Source organism: Gallus gallus, chromosome 2 (assembly GCF_016699485.2).
Source record: "Gallus gallus isolate bGalGal1 chromosome 2, bGalGal1.mat.broiler.GRCg7b, whole genome shotgun sequence".
NCBI classification, from domain to species: Eukaryota; Metazoa; Chordata; class Aves; order Galliformes; family Phasianidae; genus Gallus; species Gallus gallus.
This window is the reverse complement of record NC_052533.1, coordinates 16,941,668-16,964,038: the sequence shown is the minus strand read 5'-3', so window position 1 is coordinate 16,964,038 and position 22,371 is coordinate 16,941,668. Positions and strand designations below refer to the sequence as shown.

General features: G+C 40.1%; 1 protein-coding gene across 23 annotated transcripts in view; it reads left to right on the top strand.

Moving 5' to 3' along the window:
- The window catches only part of KIAA1217 (sickle tail protein homolog), a 277,578-nt gene that overhangs the window by 157,111 nt on the left and 98,096 nt on the right, over positions 1-22,371 (top strand). For 12 of the 23 annotated variants that reach the window (XR_003074153.3, XM_046938245.1, XM_015282040.4 and 9 more), the window contains exon 3: positions 16,513-16,593. The exons of 9 other annotated variants lie outside the window; for them this stretch is intronic. Coding sequence is in view for 11 of the 14 variants with exons in the window: in XM_046938245.1 (XP_046794201.1) it covers positions 16,513-16,593 (81 nt within the window). In the remaining 3 variants the exon portion in view is untranslated. Of the gene's footprint in view, positions 1-16,512; positions 16,594-17,692; positions 17,872-22,371 lie in introns of those variants that run through there. 2 more of the 23 variants (XM_040695773.2, XM_040695774.2) reach the window with 2 other exon arrangements.

Below are 22,371 nucleotides of genomic sequence, written 5' to 3'. Positions count from 1 at the left end.
CTTGTGTTAGTATGGAACTTCCTGCATTCCAGTTTCTGCCCGTTGCCCCTTGTTCTGCTGCTGCTTGCCACCAAAAAGAGTCCACCCTGGTCAACTTGACTCCCATGCTTTTGATGTTTATAAACAGCGATGAGACCCCTTCTCAGCCTTCTCTTATCCAGGCTGAACAGCCCCAGGTCTCTCAGCCCTTCCTCATACAGGAGATGCTCTAGGCCCCGTCATCATCTTTGTGGCCCTCCACTGGTCTCTTTCTAGGAAATTTTTGAATGGGGGAGCCCAGAACTGGACACAGCACTCATGATGTGGCCTCACCAGGGCAGAGTAAAGGTGGAGGATAACCTCTCTCAACCCGTTCGCCACGCTCTTTTTAATGCCCTTATAATGCTCCAGGATACCATTGGCCTTCTTGGCCACAAGGGCACACTTCTGGCTTGTGGCCAACCTGTTAGCCACCAGGATCCCCAGATTTTTCTCTGTGGAGTTCTTTTCCAGCAGGTCAGCTCCTAACTTGTACCAATGCATGCAGTTATTCCTCCCCAAACGTAGGACTCTGCACTTGCTCTTGTTGAACATCAGGTTCCTCTCTGCCCAGCTCTCCACCCTGTCCAGGTCTTGCTGAATGGCAGCACAGCTTTCTGGTGTGTCAGCCACTCCTCTGAGCTTCATATAATCAGGAAACTTGCTGACTCTGTCCCCTCATTAAGGTCACTGATGAAGATGTTGAACAAGACCAGACCCAGCACCAGCCCCTGGTGAACACCACTAGTTATAGATCTCCAACTAGAGTTTGTGCCACTGATCAGAACCCTCTGAGCTCTGCCAGACAGTTCTCAACCCACCTGACTGTCCACTCATCTATCTCGCACTTTCTAAGCTTCATTACCAGGACGTTGTGGAAGAGAGTGTCAAACAGTTCCTCTTCCCTCGCACATCTGATAGGGCCTTCCAGGCAGCACCAGCTGAGATCTGTCACTCTTGTGTCCTTACTGTATGTGGCCCTGTGTGCATTCAGCACTAAGTATAAAGTCTTTAAGTGCATCTTCGCACTCCCAGATACCTCTGCTCCTGTGATACACCAGGTGCCATCAGAGTAGTAACCAAATGTTGTGAAGGATTGCGCATTGGATATTGAATAGTTTCAGTGCAATAGATAGCTCTGGGGTATCAATTACCAGCACATGTGAATCCTTGAAGAAAATACCACTTTACTTTGAAAATTATGGACAGTTTTGCATGCTGAGTGCCAGCTGCTTTCTTTGGCAACCTCTACTCTCATTGCAACGGTCCTTAGGACAATCTACGTACAATATAGGAATGGATGGCCACCAGATTCATGAAATGGTTTTACCTTTCATGTCTTCATGTAGGTAAGACATGAACTTAAAAGAACAGGGAGCAGATTGAAAGTAATGATGATGAAAATACAGATATAAAACTGTAAAGACAAAATATACAGAAGAAATCCCCTAAGCATCTGATACTGTCAGCTGTGCCTCCACCTACTTGGTGGTAGTTGGCTGGTTTCTTGAGAGCGCCCTGACTTTGTTTTTGTTTGTTTGTTTTCAGTGTTAGAAATTCAGAGAGAGGTACTGAAGACTTAATCACAGCCCAAACTGAGTTAGGCCAGCAGAATTAGACTGCTTGAAAATATTCGAGAGCCAAAACATTTCTCTGAGCTCACCAACGTTGTTGTTTATAGCTCATCCTCAGTTTAGTAAACAGTAAGCAGCTTTTTTTCTTTGCTAAGATCTGAATACTTATTGTCTTGTTTAGTCCTGGGTAAAGCAAACAGTTGCAGCTCAACCTTAAGTAGTGTGATGGGAACTGTGTGCTGTATTTAGCAAGTAAATAAAAGTATGTTCATGAGAGACCTCAAAATGGCCACTGAAAATTCAAAGTAAAGACTGGTAATTGGCCGCATTCTTTCTTTTATTCCCTGGGGCATCAAACTAATAATTGATAGTTAACACCAGGCTGACATTTTGGAGGATTCTTGTTTTAGAAGCCAGACTGTTAAAGCTACTTATTTGCAGAGTTCCAAGCCTTTGTTTGCAGTTCACAGAAATATAACGTTACTGCTTTATATTTTACATAGCTTTGTGCCACTGAATTCAACTATATGAATAGTTGACTTCTTCCTTCCAGCAAAATGTGTACTTCACAGAAAGCATTTTTGTGTGCTTTTTTGAAGCGTTCCAGTTAACATAAGAAAATCAAGAAATTGAATGATGGCCTGAAACATAGTTGGCAACATTTTAGACTTTAGTACTGAAATGCATTTCTTTTGCAGGAAGTTTCCTAAAATGCCTTTCTTTGCAACCACAGCGCCATAAGAATGCTGTGGTACTTACTCTGGAGGTCATATTTATTAACAAGAAAATAGTAATTGGAAAAGAGATAAAGCACGGTCTGTTGCTTTAGAAATTATTCTTTGAATTGGCCAATTTTCAACTGTAAGGAGCTCTCCAAGGATTTTATCCCTTATACCTTTTTTTTTTTCTTCCCAACAGCACACTAGTAAAAGGGTTCTTGTGAGGCTTCTATATTTTCAATAGACAGAGGAAATCTAAATTGCCTCTAGGCACTTTCTTACCTCTAATGAATTAAGCCTGATCCAGAGCGAATACACACAAAATGGAAAGACACAGTTTGGAATTGTGTTTTGCCGTTAATACAGGATGTTGTGAAATAGCAGATTCAGGCATTAGGAATGCAGCACTTTGAGGTGGTAGGTTGTGACTGTACTTGCAGCAATTTGCATAGCATTTTCTGCAGGTCTTTATCAGTTAACTTTTATTGCTATTTCATTTCCCATGATGAAGAAGTGGAAGACCCTTTTCTGGCAAAGAAAATTGTCCCTGTAAGTTATGCTGCTCCAAGAAAGAGTTGCCCTCTTGGATCCTGCTATTCCATATCCACCATAAAGACTTTTAAGTTTAGACTGTTACTGCAATAACTGTTGAGTTGGAGGCTTTGTTTTTCCCTTCTTTGTGCTACCATCAGTTTTAATGAGACAATGTATGACCATGGAGGAGATGGACTGTATCTTGAAAATGAATTTCTCCAGTGCTATAATATATTGTGATTGCACTATTAAAATACTATTTTATTCAAAAAAGAAAATACTAAAAACACTCAACAAATATCAGACAATTTATAAGATCTGTGTGAAGGCTAAGTATGGTCTGGATCAGCTGTTCTGAGCTATGGTCCTTGGAGGGTTTGATGACACTCTGAGGGAGAGACATGATTCTCAACTTACAAATGACTTCCTGCGTGTAAATTAGAAGTTACCTCTATTCCACCTATTTCCATTTATTGTTTTGCCATATAAGCAGTTGCAGTATTTGATGTATGCAGTGCACACAAGTGCAGTTGATGCAATGCCATCACAGGGGCCTTAAGTGAAAGAGTGGTATGCAGTGGGGTAGAGCTCCTTGCTTCTCCTAATAATCTGCCCTGCTTTCATATGAGTCAAGTGGTTGGAGATCTGAAAAAAACTGTTCCTTGCTGATTTCTCTTGGTGTAGTGAGCATACAGGTTTAAGGATGTGTTGCTGTATAGACAAATCCCATGAAAACAGGTGAAGGGTGCTTTCAGGAGCTGTGTTCCAGAGATCCTGCACTGCTGGTGGCCTCCTTCAGACTGCCCAGCATGGAGCAATTTGGGAAAGCCCTGTAGCTACCTTAACTTATCAGAGACACAAGATGGGTTTTATGACCTCATCTTTTAGCAGCCGAGGATGTTCGAAGTGGCTGGCAGCTACTTGCTTTCGACATCTCTGCAGCTGAAATCAGACATATCCCATCTCCTGATGTGTGGTCTGGAGTTGGGAGGCTCATCTGGAAAGCAGTTGGTTCACCTTGTGAAGGTTAGCAGTTGGTAGGGCTTTGTTTGTTTGCTTATTGGACAACATACCAGGAGTACGCAAACTTTTTGCCTGCTACTTGGACCATGTTTGTAACACATCTTTCTCAGTTCAAACACAATAAATGCAGTCGCTGGTGTTGCAGGCTTTAATAATCTGCTATCTATCACAGTACCTCGAGAAGATCTTTCAAAGGGTAAGTACTGTTTTGGGGTTTTGCTCCACTTTAAATGCTATCTAATGCAGATTCATTCTAGACTGTTCATCATCATTATTTGTCTAATATTTACTAAGGCATAAATGGAGTTTAAAGTTGCCGACTTTCAGAAAACATTTTCTTCCAAGTTTCCATTAAATGTTTCATGTAAACAAGACATGCAGGTTCTGTTAACTAGTTTGAAGGAGTTCGTGATGTGAGACTGTAATGTCTACAGAATGCTTTTAAGGATATCTGATGTTTGGGGGTGATTTTTTTTGTGCTCTTAGGCCACAAAAAAAAAAAAAAAATCATTTTAATTTGCTTTTCAGGCAAAAAAGAAAAAAAGAAAAAGCAGAAGAGTATATAGCTAATTTAGAAACACTTTTCTGGATGTACTTCGCTTACTTTTTTTCTCCATATTATTTAGTTGTATGCCTTTCATTGCTCTTGATTGAACAATATCAGTTTTCCTTCCGCACAAAAATTGCCTCAGGTAAAATTGCCTAAAACTTCTCCCTGAGAATTTTCCTAAAGGCTTACCCTTTTTCAGACAAATAGATTTAAATGAATTTTATAAAAAAAGATATTAGATATTAGGAAAGAATCTAAGCGGTCATTTATAACAACAACAAATAGTCCATCCATTTGCATCCCACGGGGGTACACTGAATAATAAATTTCTTGAATTACATCATTGAATTAGAAGAGACGATTAAGTATTGTTGCTACTGGCTATTTTTGCTATGCTTCTCCTGTTAGAGCTCTATTAGAGCTCTAATATCAGTCTTCTCCTATTAGAGCTCTATCTAATAATCAGTCTTCTCCTATTAGAGCTCTATCAGTGATAGAGATGTAACATGGAATTATCTATTACTAGCTTCTGAAATACTCAAACTATTAGTTCTTTTTAGAATTCAGTGTTCCTTCAGAAGAATTGAACGTAAATGCATCTCTTTCAGCAGCATTGTATGACTTGTGTCATTGCCTTATTGGATGCTGTCAAAATTAGTAGCCACTTATTAAGTTCCTGAGATAAGCAGAACAGAAAGCACAGTCAATCCATGTTAAAGCAGACATGATCATCCACTAGATTTTTTTTTTCCACTTGGCTTTCTAATACTACCTAACCTTCAGTGAACTCCCTTTAACATCTGCTTTCATAGAATTCTCTCTAATCCACCTTCATAGTCAGATTGGGGTTTCTGTTTGATTTTTAGAAATGGAGAAATAATGATGCTTCTGGGAATTTCAATAACTAGAGAAAATGACTGACAATGGAGATTTGTTTAAGAGGGTTAAATGGATATTAGGGTAACACAGTCCATGTGAATAGAAGTCTGGAATATTTCACTGTCTTCATAAGGATTTAAGTATTCCCTCTTCAGTTGCTCAGATTAGATTATCTCTTCAGTTTCAAATCACTTTTGCCCAGAGCTTCTACGATTTTTAAAAATTTAGAAGTTCATAGAATCATAGAATTGTTTGAGTTGGAAGGGACCTTAGAGGTCACACAGTCCAACTCCCCAGCAAAGAATGGGGATATCTACACTAGATCAGGTGCTCAGAGCCCCATCCAGCCTGACCTTGAGTGTCTCCAAGCATGGGGCTTCTGCCACCTCTCTGTGCAACCTGTGCCAGTGCCACACCACCCTTGTTGTAAAAATGCATTTCCTTACATCCAATCTAAATCTCCCCTCCTTTATTTTGAAACCATTTCCCCTTGTCCTATCACAGCAGACCCTGCTAAAGAGTCTGTCCTTTCCTTTATTACAGCCCTCTGTAGATACTGAAAGGCCGCTATCAGTTCTCCCTGGAGCCTTCTCCTCTCCAGGCTGCACAGCCCCAGCTCTCTCAGCCTTTCTTCATAGGGGAGGTGTTCCATCTCTTGGGAACATTTTTGTGGCCCTCCACTGATGCACTCCAACAGGTCCGTGTCTCTCCTGTTCCTCAGTCTGTCTTCTGCAGGAATCTACTGAAAAATTTTATGAGATACTTGTCATACACCTGTTACCTGTAAGATTAAATATCTCTGCATCTCCTTTGCGTGTGGATGGTAGTTTATTTTCTACACAGTCAACCTGGATATCACATTCAGTTACAGCCAAGTCATCAATTTATGTTGTGAAAGGCAAGTAGAGTAGTGTAGCAGGGATATACTATACTGTTGTATCTGGTGTAGTATATAGTGTAGTAGTAGTAGTAGTGTCTTAGCATCGTAATTTCTCTCAATCAGAATTGATGCAAATAAGAAGGCAATCTTTTGAGGAAGAAAATGCATTTCTACAATGCACACGTAAATGTTTGATCTCCCGGTTGCATCAGAGAACATGAGGTCTTGGTGTTTGGAAACAGAGAATATGTTTTTCACTGTTTGGATGATAAGGATGTGTGTGTCTATCCAACACAAATAGGCAAGTGAATTATGAGAACCAAAAGGAAAGGGGATGTTGCTTCATGGCCAAATCAGGAATTTTTTCTTTTTGCTTCAGGTGGTAAAACTTAACATGGCATAACTGCAAAGACTATCAACACATGCATTTTCACAAAATAAGGCACCTTCACCCATGTTCAGGTACATAACAAAGACCACTACCACTGCCAGTATATTTTTAAGTCATTTCCTGTAGAAGCATCTATTGGAAGGTGAATTATTCTCAAAATCTTCCTGAAAGAGCAGTACATTAGGATCCATTTTTTCTCCACTTCAAATCTTTTAAGTGCCTTTTTAAGGCTTAGATAAACTCAAAGCAGACAGCACTGTAGGGATGAAATCCTGGCCCTCTCCTAAAGTCTGTAGCAAAAAAAAAATAATAATAATAATAATAAAAAAAATTAGAAATCCATGAACTTCTTCAGACTTAAGACTCCTTTTATGCATGTACCTCTAAACCACGAGACTCGTGTGCTTCCATAATTTCAGTAACCAGGCAAATGGTTAATGCTCAAATACAAACGTACTTTATGTTCTGTCTACAGTATTTATTGGCTAGCAAAGACTGTGCCATGTAGTTAGAAAGGACTGAGACGTAGCTTTTTCAAATGTTGTGTATATCTTTTTTGCTTGAACAGATAGCATTGTCTTTTGCTGAATTTAGGGGAGGAAAGCCATGGAGGAGTATGATTTTAATGAATCTTCACGCAAGAGTAGAAGAAAGTATGTACTGCTCATCTGGCTTTGTCTACTAAAGGTTACTTCATTTTGAATTTTTTACCTTTAAATTTTTCAATTTGGTGTATTTTCAGATGTTTTAGGAATATTAATATATATGTACAAAAAGTAAATAAACAATGAGAAAACATTACAGAAATTCAAACGTACGTTTCTTTCACTACATGTGCCTCAGGCATCCATAAGCTATACCTATTATCTATCTCTTAGGTTTACTTGCTCTTTATTTTTGATAATTTTTCAATTATGAGTGGTGCTAACAGTTGTAATTATAAAGAAAGATTTTCAATGAACAAAGATATTAAGAAGTAAGGATCCCAGCATGAGAAAGGCTTAAGCATCTGAAGAGAAGACACAAACAATGCGAGAAAACAAGATTTTAGAAAGCCATTTCTCTTCATAGCATGTAAGGGTATGGAATTGCACATTCCTTTCTACATGAGCATATTGTATTCCCTCCCCCACTTTTTCCTCTGAAAAACCCTAAGCTGTATTGCAAATTATTATCCACTGGTGCAGGGCCTGGACCCCTTACAAGTTGGAAACCATTTTATATGCTGTAGATTCTTTTCAGTTTTAAAGCCCTGTGTTGGCTTGTGAACAATAATGACGTCAACTCTTGAAATCCAACTCAAGCTCTATACCCTGTTCTGTAAGTCTTGTAAAGCCAGTAGCATCCGTGTATTGTTTCCAAATGGGATCGACTTGAACTGACATTTCTGATGAATGAGCTGACATTGTGGTTTGTTTATTATTGGTTTTTTGTTGTATCCCTTAAATGTGAGTGGATGATTTTGAGAAGTATTTTTTGCAATACGTAATGAAACATGTTACAGTGAGAATGACATACAATATGTGTATTTGTCTCTCCCTATATAAATCTGAAACTAATATTTAAGTTTCCTTATCAATAAAAAAGTACAGTGTCATTTTACAATAGTGATGTCAAGATAATTTTCCATAAACTAATGTTGGCTGGCATTAATTAGTCCCTTGTATCATAGCACTGATATCTGATTGTATTAAAACCAGGATTTACTTAGGACCTTGCAGAATGTCATTGTTTATATATAGAATTATACATACTTCATATTTATCTCACTGATATGAGGTAGCTGATATTATGAGATGATAAGACTGACTTATTCAGCTGGATTCCACTATAATTATTCTATATGCTATTCAAGTGTAAGCTGGCATATGCTGCATAAAGGCATTTCTGAACTTATATCTCTCCTGTAATTGTGTAGATGACAGCTGAGTGTTTAGGAAAAAGGCAGAAGATAATGAATTCAGTTAATAACAAGACAGGCAGGCTTTTTATATTTGATGTTATCCAAAATTTTAGGTGTTCTAAGAAAAAATCTAGGAGACAGAACCTCACTACTGTGCTGAGACTCCGTGACCCTTACAAGAGGTTAAGAGCAAACTTAACACGGTATATAAATGTGATACTTTTCTAAAGTAGGTTTTCCCTGCAGTGTGCTGGAAACTGTTCATGAGTTAATTATTCCTGAAATCTTGTAAGGTTGATTGGTATGGTGAACTCTGCTTTACATGGTGAGCCAAGGGCAGGAAATGTGGTTTTATTAAGGACAGAAATGGGAACCTAAGCTTGGTAACTCTCAGGCCAGGAAAGCTGAGACTGAACATCTTTCCATACCTGCTTAAACTGAAAAAAGATTTGGAATTTTGGGGTGTGGGAGAGAATTATAGCAACTTTGGAAGATTGCTGCTGTGAATAGCATACAGTACATAAGCAGAACAATTGACCCATTTCTCTGTGGTCAAGGGAATTCTGGTCAGTGGAAGTTTTTGAAGAGTGCTTTAGTATATGAGGAAATGATAAAAGAACACCTGACAGTGAATAGTTTTGCCACTACAATTCTGCATTGATTCATCTTACCAAGATCACCCTTGATGAGTGTTCTCCAAATCATTTCTCCACTACAACCTATTTGCTTAAAAGAGCTCAGGTCCCTTGAAGCACATAAATGAAGTAGTTTCTGGCTTTCCATAAGAGCTGAGAACAAATGTAGTGTACTGGGTATAGTTCTGTAGCATCATGATGCAGGTAGGTATTATACTTCACAAGCTCTTGCCTAAAATTTCAAGGTTAGTAGTTAAAATGGTAGTTGTTGGCAGATACCTGTAGTACCCATAATTTAGAGTTGTTAGAAAACCTGATGCTGATGTGTCTTATGAAGGAATCCAATAGAAGGATAGAACATAATCTGTGTAAAGCCACAATTTTTATCATGCTCTCCTATATCTTTTTATTTTGGGTCAGGAGGGAAGAGCAACTCCTGCAACAGTGATTACTTTGAGTAGCTTTTATAAGGTTTAATTGGATGAGCTGATTACTGCTTAGAAAATCAGGTACATTTAATCAATAGTGAAAGCCAAAATGAAGTTTAAAAAGAAAGAACATATGAAAGAAACATTACCTTTAGTCTGAGCAGTGGATGAAGACAAGGCCATGCGCTTCTCAGCATTTCAGAAGATGTTTTTCTCTGTAGACCATCAGTTGTCATTGCATACACCATACTGTGCTTTTTGATGGTGGCTGTTGTATGAATAACCATATCAGTGAGTTCAAATGAAGTTGAGAAGAAAATGCCACAGAAAAATGAGAAAAAAAAAACAGTATTCCTTAAACATCATACTTTTTCTTTATTCTTTCTTTTCAAAATTCTGGAGACAGCTCATGCAATTATTTTCATTCTTAGATCATCAATTGTTTCTTAATTCTCTTATAAAGATTCATAATCATTTTTTGTTGTTTATCTTAACTGATGTATTGTGATTTCAAGAAGAGATTATAGTGATAGGGAGAAGGGAATGAGTAATAGGAGAGACAGACTATTGGAAACAAAAATAGTGTGTTTAATTGTCTCAATTTCTAAAAGTGAAACAGTTACAATAAGAATTGTAGAGAATATTCTTGCCATTTAACTCAGTCAAGTTTAGTGTCTGAATCCATGTTTAATCTGCCAGATACTTCAGCTGTTACACATAGATAGCTCTAAAAGTAATGACTTCTATTTATTTCCATGGAAACTACAACAGATACAAAGAGCACAACAATAACTATTTGATGGAGCAAATTCTCCACTACAAAACACTATTTTTCAACAGTCACCACCATTAGCTATGCATTTTTGCCAGCAATGAACAAGAGACTGCACATTGCACATATAAAAATCTGCACCCACAAAGGTGACCCACTGTTTCACAGCTGCTATGAAGATCATTTTTATGAATCATCATTACTAGGAAAATGTAGTCCATGAAGTCCATCCTTCATCAGCCCAAATGGATGGAATTTAGGAAGCACAAAATCCAGACTGTACAGCGGGTGTGATAGGACAATCCAGACAAGATTGGTAATGTGCTCCACTGTCTTCAAACTGGTATGGGACCAGGCATTATCGTGTTGCAAGAGAAAGGTTGTCTTGTTGTCTGGCCCGACTCTGAAAGTTTGAGCCTTCAGCTTAAATAGTGTTGTAATGTAGTGGTCAGAGTTGATGCTTTGTCCGGATTTCAGGAAATCCAGAAGGATCACCTCTTTCCTATCCCAAAAGACAGTGCACATGACTTTGACCACTGAGGGCTGCATCTTGAACTTTTCTTCCAGTGGGGAATTCACATGTTGCCTCTCCGTGGACTGCTGTTTTGACTCCAGCCTGTAGTGGTGACACCACATCTCATCACCAGTAATGATGTGATCCTGGAAACTGCCACCTTCAGCCTTGTATTGGTTCAGTAGCTCCTGACAAACTTGCAAATGTTGTTCTTTCTGTTTCTGTGTGAGCATCTGTGGGACCCACCTGGTGCAAACTTCGCGATATTCTAGCATTGCCACTATCATTTGCAATGCATTGAAACTGATACTCAGCTCTGTACACAGTTCCCTGGTCATAATTACTGTGGATGAGCTGCTTGAGACAGTCTTCATTTTGTGGTGTGACAGCTGTGCATGGCCACCTGAAACGTGGAGTGACAACAGAAGAGAGAAGACTGTGAGTCTCTAGAGATCTTCTGTGCTCCTTGATGACCAATCAGTTATTAATTTTACAGGTGTAACTATTTTGTTTCCCTAAAAATTATGATTTGGAATATGACTTGGATTTCCTTGAGATGTTTTAAAAGTTCACTTTTTCTAGTTGTTAGATTTGAATGTTTATTAAGTATTCTATAAAATTGTATTATTTTAGCTTTCATCCTCCCTGAAGTTGAATGAAGCACAGTTCTTCAGTAAGTTTTTTACAAAGGCTGATGGGAAAAAAACCAAACAAAAATAACAACGTAGAGGAGATTCTTTTTCACTTTCTTTGTTGTTTAGGAATTTTCAAAAATACAGTTTGCCAAGCTAACAAAAGTCATTTTCAGCTCTAATGTTCAATGAGTGAGAGCCAAAGAACTCACTATGAGGGATGCTGTAGCTGTAGGGCCTGCTGAAAATAGTAAATCCTGAAACACAAGAAGTCCTAACATTTCCTGTGGCCTTCTTGCTTTGTTTTCCTCCCTCTGACTGCATTCTCTGCTTACATTTGACCAGTCTTTTTGTTTCTCTGCTTCCTTTTTGGACCCTTCTGGCCACCTCCACTTTTTCAGCAGTTGCATACCTGTTTCCTGCAGGTTGCTTGTAAGTTAACCCTGTAACATTATCTTTGTATTTTCGTGTGATAAAAGACTTCACCCTTTCCCTTTTTTGCCAGATATTTGTGCACTTAAAATTTCTGTCAGAAGAACATCTGTGACCTGAATCAACTGAGTTACCACCCTGATGTTTTCCCATCACTGTTGAACAATAACACTTTCTTGTATCTTCTCTACAAAACCATTGTACACAGGAAATAAGCAGTTGATCCTCATTTCCTTTTCTCATTCTCAAGCTGTTTAAGAGGACCTCTGAGTCAGCATCTCATTTTGTCATGTATCATCATCTACATACTCATCTCTAGCCTGTTGTGCTTTATCATTTACCTCCAGCGTCAGCTGACTGCATGTCTCTGCAGGATCTCACCCAGAGATGTAAGCCTAGGAAACACTAATTGGCACCGTAATGTCCTGGCTAACCTCACTTTGCCTCATACCAAACCTCTGTGCACGTCTCTGATTTTAGCCACTTCTCGTCCTGGCAGCTATGTCATTTTCCTGGGCAACCCATGATAAATGCAGTGTGTTTAATGTATTCTTCCTTTGTAAAGACTACCTTTTCGAAATCCATCAGGAACATAAATCAAGTGACTATCACACAGGCTGAAAAAAAAAAAGAAACCTAGCATTCTCCTCGATTTGTCCACTTCCGCAGCACTGCCAGTACCTCAATGAAAGGCACTTTGAATTGTATCAGCACTGTCAGCAAGAATTGCAGGGCTGCATTCCTGCTGTGGGAGCGCACTGCGCTCCCAACACCATTCTGTGACATTATTTCAGGCTGACTCAGGGGGACAGATGTCTCCTACTAAATCATCAACACAAGTGTCTCAAGCATCTGCTTTTTCCTTTGGAGACTTAACATTTCAGTGTTCAGCAGGCCTGCTCCTACTTTAAAGTGGTGAATACTTTCCTTTGATCTGCTTAGCGAGCAGATCCCACAAGGCAGGCATGCAGTTCATTCACCTTTGTTTTGAAGGGCCTGGAATAATGACCAACACAGTCAGTCAGCCTCGAGATATTAATCCTTGTCCTCCCTAAGTTACTGCATGCTAACCCTTTGAGTACTACCTTGCAGCAGTGTTCACCAGACATTTCTCAGGACTCAGTTTGATGACATTCCCCGCATTCCTGGCATCTTTGCTTTCCTCTGATGGCTCTTAGCTTTCTACACCTTTTCCCAGGGCAACGGCTCACTCTATTTAGGTTCAAAAGCAACATGTTTGGCAGCTGTTTCCTATCTCCATGGTACTTTTCTCCATGGTACTTTTCTCATTACAGCAGATATTGGCTCCTGAAATCATGTTTTCTTCATGTAGCATCCCATCTTGCTCACACCTACTGTTAGAGAAGCTGTGCAAGCATTCATTAGCTGAATGTGGTATCTCTAGCTAAGTCTTCCACTCTTCTCCTTAGCTTTTAACATTTTTTGCTTCTCTCCAGAAGAAATTACTTAAGCTCTATTGTTGATTTTCTACATCTCAACTTTCTACCTGCCCGTATTTATTGGTTTCTTTCATGTTAGCCCAACACTGACAAGAGTTGGTACCACCTGTATTCGTCTTTCAGCAGCAACCTCTGCTCTGAGGGCCTTTGGTGACAGACAGCAAAAAACCCTGCCATCGTCCAGCTCACTGGAACTCACCTCATGCTGGTGAAACTGGTCAAGTGTGGTTCATTCAAACCAGCTGAAGATCTGCTCTCATGTCCGGGATAGAAGGCACAGGTCCTGCATGACTCAGTTTATTAGGAGGTGCAGGATCCTACCTACTGGCCACCAGAGGTTGCTCAGAGCACATTAGTTGAGTGTTCAGTGCTTTACAGCTCTTCAATTCTTAGTAAGTCCCATCCAAGGTTTGTTAATCTTCTGTGGAATTTGCTTCCACATCCTGTTTTTCCCCTCATGTAGGTTATTCGCTCTGGTACCTCACATCTCTGAGGTACATTGATGGAGACAAGGGAAGCTGGAGATGGGGTTTGTCACAGGAACCTGTCCCTGGGATGCGGAGATCGCAGCCCTTGCTGCGTGTGGAAGTTGCTAAGTTCTTCGTGAATTCATTTCCCACCATTGTGTGCTATATATATCCACAGGCATGTCTACAATTAGAAAAATAAAAAATAAAAACTCCTCTACAATCTAGGAGCAAAGGAAGAAATAGATCATTACTGTTTTCCTTCTTTAAATACCCTTTAGGTCACCGGACTGCTGATGAAGGCATCGATGTGGTGTTGAATTTGGAAAGGAATATAGAAAGTTAAGAAATATTTTGGAAAGTTCCAAAGGAGGCCATGCTTCAGGTTTGAAGTCAGACCCAATTGTTGTCAAATTTCATTCATAATAAGGTCTTTATGTCTTGATTATATTTCTCCCATGTAGGCACGTCTGGCTCTTCTGTAGGTGATCCAAAGTTGGCTGCATAGCATCAAGGAGGCCTCTTTTGTCTCTTGGTGCAGAAGTCGGTGTTCTGCTGCACTGCTGGTGTCATTCTGTGTTTGGGTGTGTTTCATTTTTTCCTGCCAGACAGTATTTATTCAGAGATTGCTAATTCTTAATCCTGTATCACATGAAGCACCATAGGATTTTAGAGTGACTCTGGTAAAAGGAGAGAGAGACTTCTAGACCTAGGTGGACCAGTTCCATGTATTTTAACTATGAATCTTTAGCTAACTGTTTGCTTTAGAATTAAAATAAATGCATTGTTATAAGAGGTGGGGAAAGAGCAATATTTTCCCTGGATTAGGGATGGGGTCCCTCATTTCCTAATTTCTTTTGGGAGTAGGAAATTCCAGAGAAAGAGCACATAGTTGTAATTCCCCACTAGAGGGTCAAGATTTGAGGAAACTACGTAGCTTGCATTGGTTTTATGCAGTGTCTTCAGGGAGGGTGACTAATGCTCTCTTTTGATTCTGCCATTCTGCAAAATAATGGTCCTTCCAAACTGTGGTCTTGAGATGTAATGCAGACCAAACTTCAAGCAGACATGCAGTATAATTTTTTGTCCTTTGAAAATCTCACATATTTGGCAATGAGATGGGGTTTAGTCCTTAGAAAATCCATATATATATATATTTTTAATCAGAATAGTTTAATTAAAGGTCAGACAGAACTTTTCAGGTTTGTGGGGCGGTGACATTATAAATGCATGAAAAACCATTAGCAACGGACTGTTTTGTCTTTGTGGTTTGGAACTGGAATTTATCCAGTTGTTGCCGGAAGGCTACATTTAATTTGTACTGTGTTTGCATAAATGGCATATTTGTAAAAATAGCATTTTACTTGAACAATTGTAAATGATGCATTTATCACAGGGAGAAAAATGATCTATTGTTCTGTTTAAATAGAACAGTACTGCCCTTCCAAAGTATCCAAGGGAAACTCATGAAAAATCTTGAGTGTACATACTTGAATGTTGCTTATCTTGTCCCCACAATCAACATTCATATGCTCATATTCCCTGGATTTGTAAAATTCAAGAGATTCTTTGTATTTCTCTCTTAATTATGATGTTGGCATTATAGTTACTTGCTAAGTAAGACTCTTCAACAATGACGCCCTTGTTATCAGTGAAGTGGCACTCCTTTTCCCAATGTGAATAGTTACATGTTGTAGTGGGACAGTAGCTGTCATGAGAGCGTGGTGCTGGCTGAGGGGAATCCAGTGCTTGGAGAAAGTTGTTCAGAGCACTGTATGCAATCCCCTCCATCCACCCTCCACCCTGCAGGCAAATGAAGTCTAAGCAGAATACAGGACTTCCACCTGTAAGGTCTCAAACATCAGTAGGCAGTTTGCCCTCCAGTTTGCATCTCATTCGTGTGTTTGGAGAATGATATTTGTTGATTTGAGGTGGTTGGTTTGTTGTTTTTTTGGGTGATTTTTTTTTTTGTTTGTTTGTTTGCTTTTAAACCCATTTAGCACATCTTCACAGTCTGTGTTCTTTAAGATCAGATGTGGAACAGTTATGAGAGACATGACTGGAGAACACTTCTTAGTCATACCATAGTTTATCTTTTATTCTTTTTTAAGTTGGGTTAATCAAGATTAATGTAATATTGCTAAGTTGTGCTGAAAGGATTCCACGTCTCTGTTGTAAGTGAGAAACCCACTCTGTAGTACAGTAACTGCTGCTAACTCTGGCCAAGAATTGTATCATTCCTGTAGAAGAATGCATATCTTACAATTTCTTGTCAGATACAGTTGCTAGATATATTTTTGAATCTGTGTGGCTAAACTCTGCCATTAACTCTTTTATCAGGAAAAAGATTCTCAGCCTCTTTGACTTACCACCACATGTAGCATATTAGGCATTGAGAGAACATGTTGTTCCCTAACACACATGCCTCTCTCCTCTCCTCTCCTCTCCTCTCCTCTCCTCTCCTCTCCTCTCCTCTCCTCTCCTCTCCTCTCCTCTCCTCTCCTCTCCTCTCCTCTCCTCTCCTCTCCTCTCCTCTCCTCTCCTCTCCTCTCCTCTCCTCTCCTCTCCTCTCTTCCTTTTCTCTCTCAGTATACCTTCAGTATGTAGAGGTTATTCTCTTTTAATTCTGTTGTTCTCCTTTTTCCTTTCCTGTTAACAATTATCTCTCCCCCTCCCCTTCTTTTCTCTCTTTGATCCACAGGTTTTGCAGTGCATGTTGGTCTCCCTTCATTCAGAACTTGACATTCAAAGGTACTTGATGAAAATTGAATCCTCTCAGAGAGTTAGTACTGTACTTTATTTTTTTTCTGCACTCTGCTGTGGATTGAGTTTGTTACCTTTTAACTCTGTGTGGTTTGCATCACAACTAGTGCTCTCAAATAAATACAGATCTGCATGCTTTTTCCCTCTGAAAGTGGTGTCATTCATATAGATTAATTGCATATGGGAGTGTGATGCATGTGCATCCTTTGATGATTTTTTAATTCTGACTTTTCCTTTAATGGCATGATAGATACGAAGTCCACACTCTTATTTCAGATAGATGTTTTGAAATCCACCATAATTCAGTGGGAGGTCTTAGATAAATCAGTCAAATCAGATCCCCACCAGCTGACCCAATTCTGATTTTATTTATGTAATTATTACAAAAGAAAAGTTTCTGCAAAGTTGAGGTCAGATCTTTGGATGCAGAAGTAAATATTACTGTATTTGATGTGCTAAAAAGCTTAGCTCTCAACTTGCAGATCCATCTTTTTGTGAGAATTTAAGTTGAAGGAAAACACTTGCTGGACACCCAAGTGGGATAACGGCTGGAGGGCAGTATAGGGGGCCCAGCTGAAATGTAAATTAACATTTAAAAGAACCCCAATGCAGAATATGCTAACGTTGTTTTACATATGCTTCTGCGTCTTGGGGTTGTACTTGCCTTGTCTAAAGTCAGCCCCTGCTGTCATGCAGATTTGGAAGCGTCTCTCCATACCTTGCATCTCAATGTAAGGCAGGCTGGCCGAGGGGAGGCCACAGCTCTTGGGAGTTCTTGTTTAAATCTCCTGTGTGCCTCTGAAATCACCTCTGTCACATCTTTCTACCTGTTGGGCTCCTCTTCCCTTTCTATGTGACTTCTCACATGGATACCTGCTGCAGATTTTTTCCACCCTAGCAGTGAACACACACGCACACACACACCTTTCAGATACGTTTTTTTTAGGGGGGTGGGTGTTTTTTTCTGCCAAAAGCACAACCATGAAAGCACCAAACCAACACGTGCTGCCAATAAGGAAGGAGGCCTCGGAGCACGCAGCTTATTTGCTTCCCCGGTGCTTTTGTTTCCACTTGGAGCACTTCAGTGCGCCAATAAAAATGCTGACCACGGGGAAGATGGGAGTGGCTGGGTGTGGGGAGCAGGGAGGCTGCTCCCTGTTGTGCCGAGGGAGGAAGGAGCAGAAAGGCCCCGTGACAAGTGGGCAAAGAGGATGTGAAGCTCGGCTCTGGCACAGCACCACTCCTGCAGCAGCCCCGTCCCACTCACCGACCTCCCTCCCACTTACCAGCATCAGTGGTGAGGGATTCTTTTTTTTCTTCCCCCTCCCCCGGTTATTTTTGAAATAAGGTATTAATGAAGATCTCCTCACTCGTTTTTAGAAATCAGAAAAGCAGGTTTTTCCAGGGCAGCCGTGGGCTGGAGCCTGTGTTGTGCTCCTTTGCTTTGGGAAACAGACACCACAAAAACAGGCCCTCGTCCCGTTTTCCTTAGGCACATGTGTGGGAGAAAAGGGATGGGTCTGTAATCATTTTCTTGAATCAGAACACACTATCCCCTAGGTACATCTGGGCATCTGGTATTTATTCTTTTTTTTTTCTTTCTTTCTTTCTTTTTCCTCCTTTTTGCATGTGGGTTTTTAAGCATGTAAGGATCTTTCCCCTTTAATCAGCATAATGACAGTTTTTGTTTAAATCATCCCTTTTAATCTTTGGATTTCTCATGACAGTTCTGGGGGCTGTGTAGGTAGAAGTCACCTGCAGCTGACGAGGTGCAGCCGTCTCCTGCCTGGAAAAAGGGATCATTCTGTCTGTGAACGCTTCACAGTGGGGTTTTTAGGAGGGGAAAGAGAAATAGCTTCCAACTGAAGCTGCCATAAGATTTTAATTAAGACAAATGTTAATGCCCAGGCATGAATTTATGGGTAACTTACTTAAAGTAATATTAAACTGAGGCTATAATGCAAGAATATGACAGACTGTGAAGGGGTGAGTTCTGCAAGCAGGATAGATGGGGCAATGGAAGCCTTTGCAGAGGGAAGTGGTGAGGTGATGCATCGCTTCTTGAGTTGAGCTCTCACACGTAAATAAATACTTCGTGTCACCAGGCGTTAGAATACAGCAGAGCTCTGTGTCTCTGATTTGTTTCATTCAGTGTAAGTTTTGCTTATTGCCAATGGATGGCTGTTCGTTCTATCTATCATTTTACTGTAATTTCCACCTTAAAATCTCAGACTGACGTTGGTAGAAAGAGAAAAAAGAACAGCCTTGGACTTGGGTAGAGCCATTCTGAGAAATATTTCTGTAGTGCAGCACGGATTATTGGGGTTGGTTTGGTTTTTTTTATATATATTTCATGTATTCAAAAGAGATGCCACAGCATGTTGCATATTTCAGTCTGGACTTGTCTGGACTAATTAAGCTGCTCTTAGGCGGGCTGCCTAGTTCCTCAGGGCACATTTTCAAATGCGAGTTCCTCCAATTAAACATCTGAATAAGAGGTCTGGCAGCATAAGTGCTGAGCACCTACAGCTTTTATTGCTTCAAATGAATATCTTTACTGCAAACGCACTGCTTTCCAGAAAAACATGCTTCAGTGTATCTGCGTGCCTACAGTTGGGAACCAAAGACTGGAAACGCTGCTCTGTGTCAATCATTTATAGCAGAGTTGCATGAAAAATTCCCTGCTAGCTCAGGGATCGCCCTGCGGAAGCGGAGCAGGGAGCGTGGCAGTCAGCAGCCACGGCTGTCCTCGGGATTAAAAGAAATGGGACTTGGCGGCCGGCCACAGCAGGGAGCGTGCAGCTGGCCATGCAAGGCTCCTGGGAAAGCGTGTGGATTTTTCACATGGTTTGAATATCATTCTTACCTAAAAATATGGCTATAAATCCTGACAAATGATGAGATGTGCTTTTTTTTTTTTTTTTTTTTTCCCCCTGCTCAGAGAAAGAGACCATGGTCAGCATCAGTGTACACAGAGAATGCTGGTAAAGATCCTTCCGTAAGCAGAGTTCTGCCTTCAGGCATATTCACAGAAATGGGTGAGGCACCCACTTGGTGCAGCATCCCACGCTGCAGTGAGCTGAGTGCCTCCCAGTGGGACTGACTGCAGTGAGTTTTGGTGCAGCACCTTTTCAAAGGGACTCTGCCTGTTGCCTTTGTGTGTGAGGGTATCCCAGTGTATCCATTCCATAGATGAAATATGAACTCAGGTGTACATAGGTGCATATACGCATTTAAATTTTCTGACAAAGCAGTATGGAAAACATTGTTATAATAATTTCTTAGCCGTAAGAACACATAGGTAGTATTCATTTTCACTCCAGCAGCAGCTATGTCACTAGTAGCATGTCTAGACAAGTAAAACCTTGTAGTTGGGATTGCATAGGACCCTAAAGACTCTGTGCCTTTGGAAGAAGCAGATCCTTCCTTCAGACAAAAGTTATTTGGATCTGACACAAATGGGATGAGGAAATATGACTGCTGCAGTAATAAGAGCACATGTGCTGTGACAATATTTCAGAGTTAATAAACTCATCATACATTAAGCACAGCCTGTTTATGTGTGCATTTGCAGTCGGTTTCGTATCCAGTAGCCATCATTGGCTCAAGTCACGAGAGAAACAATCTACCTGAAGGTCAAGAAAAACAGATCTCTGTTGTTCTTTTTGTTTTTCTTTTCTTTTTTTTCTTTTTATTTGTTTTTTGAAATGGTGTGAAGAAACTCAAATATTGGTTTGCTTCCTTTGCCTGTTCTAAGTGTGTTCTCTGGAGTACATGCCTAAAGAGAGTTATTTTATGAGGGCTGTATTATTCTTTTTATATCTTTGTTTACCATTCATATGCTGCCAGGAGTGCTAGCAACTCTGAAGATGTACACGATAAGATTATTCTCCTTAAGAGATAACTTTCTGTCAAGATAAAGACCAAGGAAGTTCCTGGAGACAGGAAATAGAAAGTGAAAATTGATCAAGAGGTGAAATTAAATCCTTCTTCAGGTAACGAGTACATAACCTCCTAGGTTCTTTTTGTCTGTGAAAACTTGTGAAGTGAAATTTGCAGCTTTTTGAAAAGAATGAAAGAAAAAATCAGAGATACGAGTGTGGTAAATAACAGCATAATGGGCATGGAAGGAAATTGTGATGAGCATAGCAATACAACTCATTAGGCCAAAGGGTGAGCATGGTGGTGTTGGGCTGATGGTTGGATTAAATGATCTTAGTAGTCATTTCCAACACTAATGATTCTGTAATTAAATGATTCTATGTGGAGGATTCCTGGAGGCAGAGGAGGGCAGCAGGGCAGAGGCTGCGGCTCAGTGGCACTTGGGGGCATCTCTGGTGCCCTGGGACTATTTGCTATCTCTGCCACATTTTACTTTCCTTATTCGGGTACCTCTGGTCTCACTGCTCCTTATTTGAAATCTTACTGCGTTCACAGAGCCGTGTACTTTTTTCCATCTTTTTCCAAGTCATTGAAAGAACAGCAGATAAATTACAAGTGGATGCTTTGGACAAGCTGTAACAGTCAGCCAGCAGTAGTGAGGCTTGATTAGCCATAGCTTTATTTTTTTATCAAGTCCCAAGAGCAGTTAGAAGATACCAGGTCTTCTGTAACTGCTGTGTGATACCCTGAAAAGATTACAGAGATGTACATCCTTGTATTTCAAGAGGATTAAATAAAATCATCATCTCAAAACACTCTGCAATTATATCCAAGTTTTCACCAGAATCTTTCATCTTTTGGCCTTTTTGTTTCTGCTGAGCTTCCTACACAGTACTAGCATGGAAGCTCAGCTCAGCTGACTGAAAGATCAGCTGAAAGCAGCATGCAGGGGAGTATTGGCTAATGTAGCTGTTGGGGAAGACTGTGTCTGACTTGAGGACATTATGGCCTAAGCATTGTTGGTACAGGGGGAAACAGAGCCCTGCTGCTTTAGCTCTAAGCCTGCTTCTGTTTTGGGGTACTTATCCCAACGGTGTGCCTAGGAAAGTGCTGGTCTTTCTTGGTTTTGCATGCATGTGTAGAGCATCTGCTTACAACTGTCCTTCTTTGTGAGCACTCTGGCTTTTCTTCTGTGTAAAGTATTATATTTCTTGCAAGCAGACATATTAAAAATGGTATAGTATACCTGGTATAGTAACATTCAGTTTATTGCTCTTACTGGATCTCTGCAGCATGCAGTTACAGTGCCAGTGCTCCAGGGGCAGCCATCCATTCACTCTGTGACTCTGCCTGTGTTCTCATACTTCCCTAATGATGAGCTGTACGGTGAACACTTATTTTGTAAATTCTTATCCTGCGTGCTAGTTCCCCATAATTAAATATTTAAAGTTTTGGATAACTTTAAATGCAGTAATGAACATGCTATGGAAATATATGTGAGGTATGATTTAATAAGGTTTCTTTGCCATCTGTCTGATTTATCTGATTCTGTAGTCACCATGCTACAAGGGTTGGGTGTTGCTGAACGCTTCTACCCCACTTTCTTTGACTGTCATTACAAGTCTGTGCAGTTTATGGCTCTGTAAATATTGCCTGTCCTCTACCCACCTCATTGCCTGGTTTTCCAAAGTTCTGCCTAAGAATGTGCTTGGTTATTAAGGATCATTAAGCCTGGTGCTCACTGCCAATGTTAAAAGTGCTCTTTTATCATGTATGTACTGATATCTCTCAGTAACTTGAATAGCTCCTGTTGCTGTGTTCGAAGGCTTTTTATAATTGGTTTAAAATTCTGAATTACATCTGAAATACAATATTAACATGAGTTGAGCATGAGAAATAGCATGAAATCTTTCAA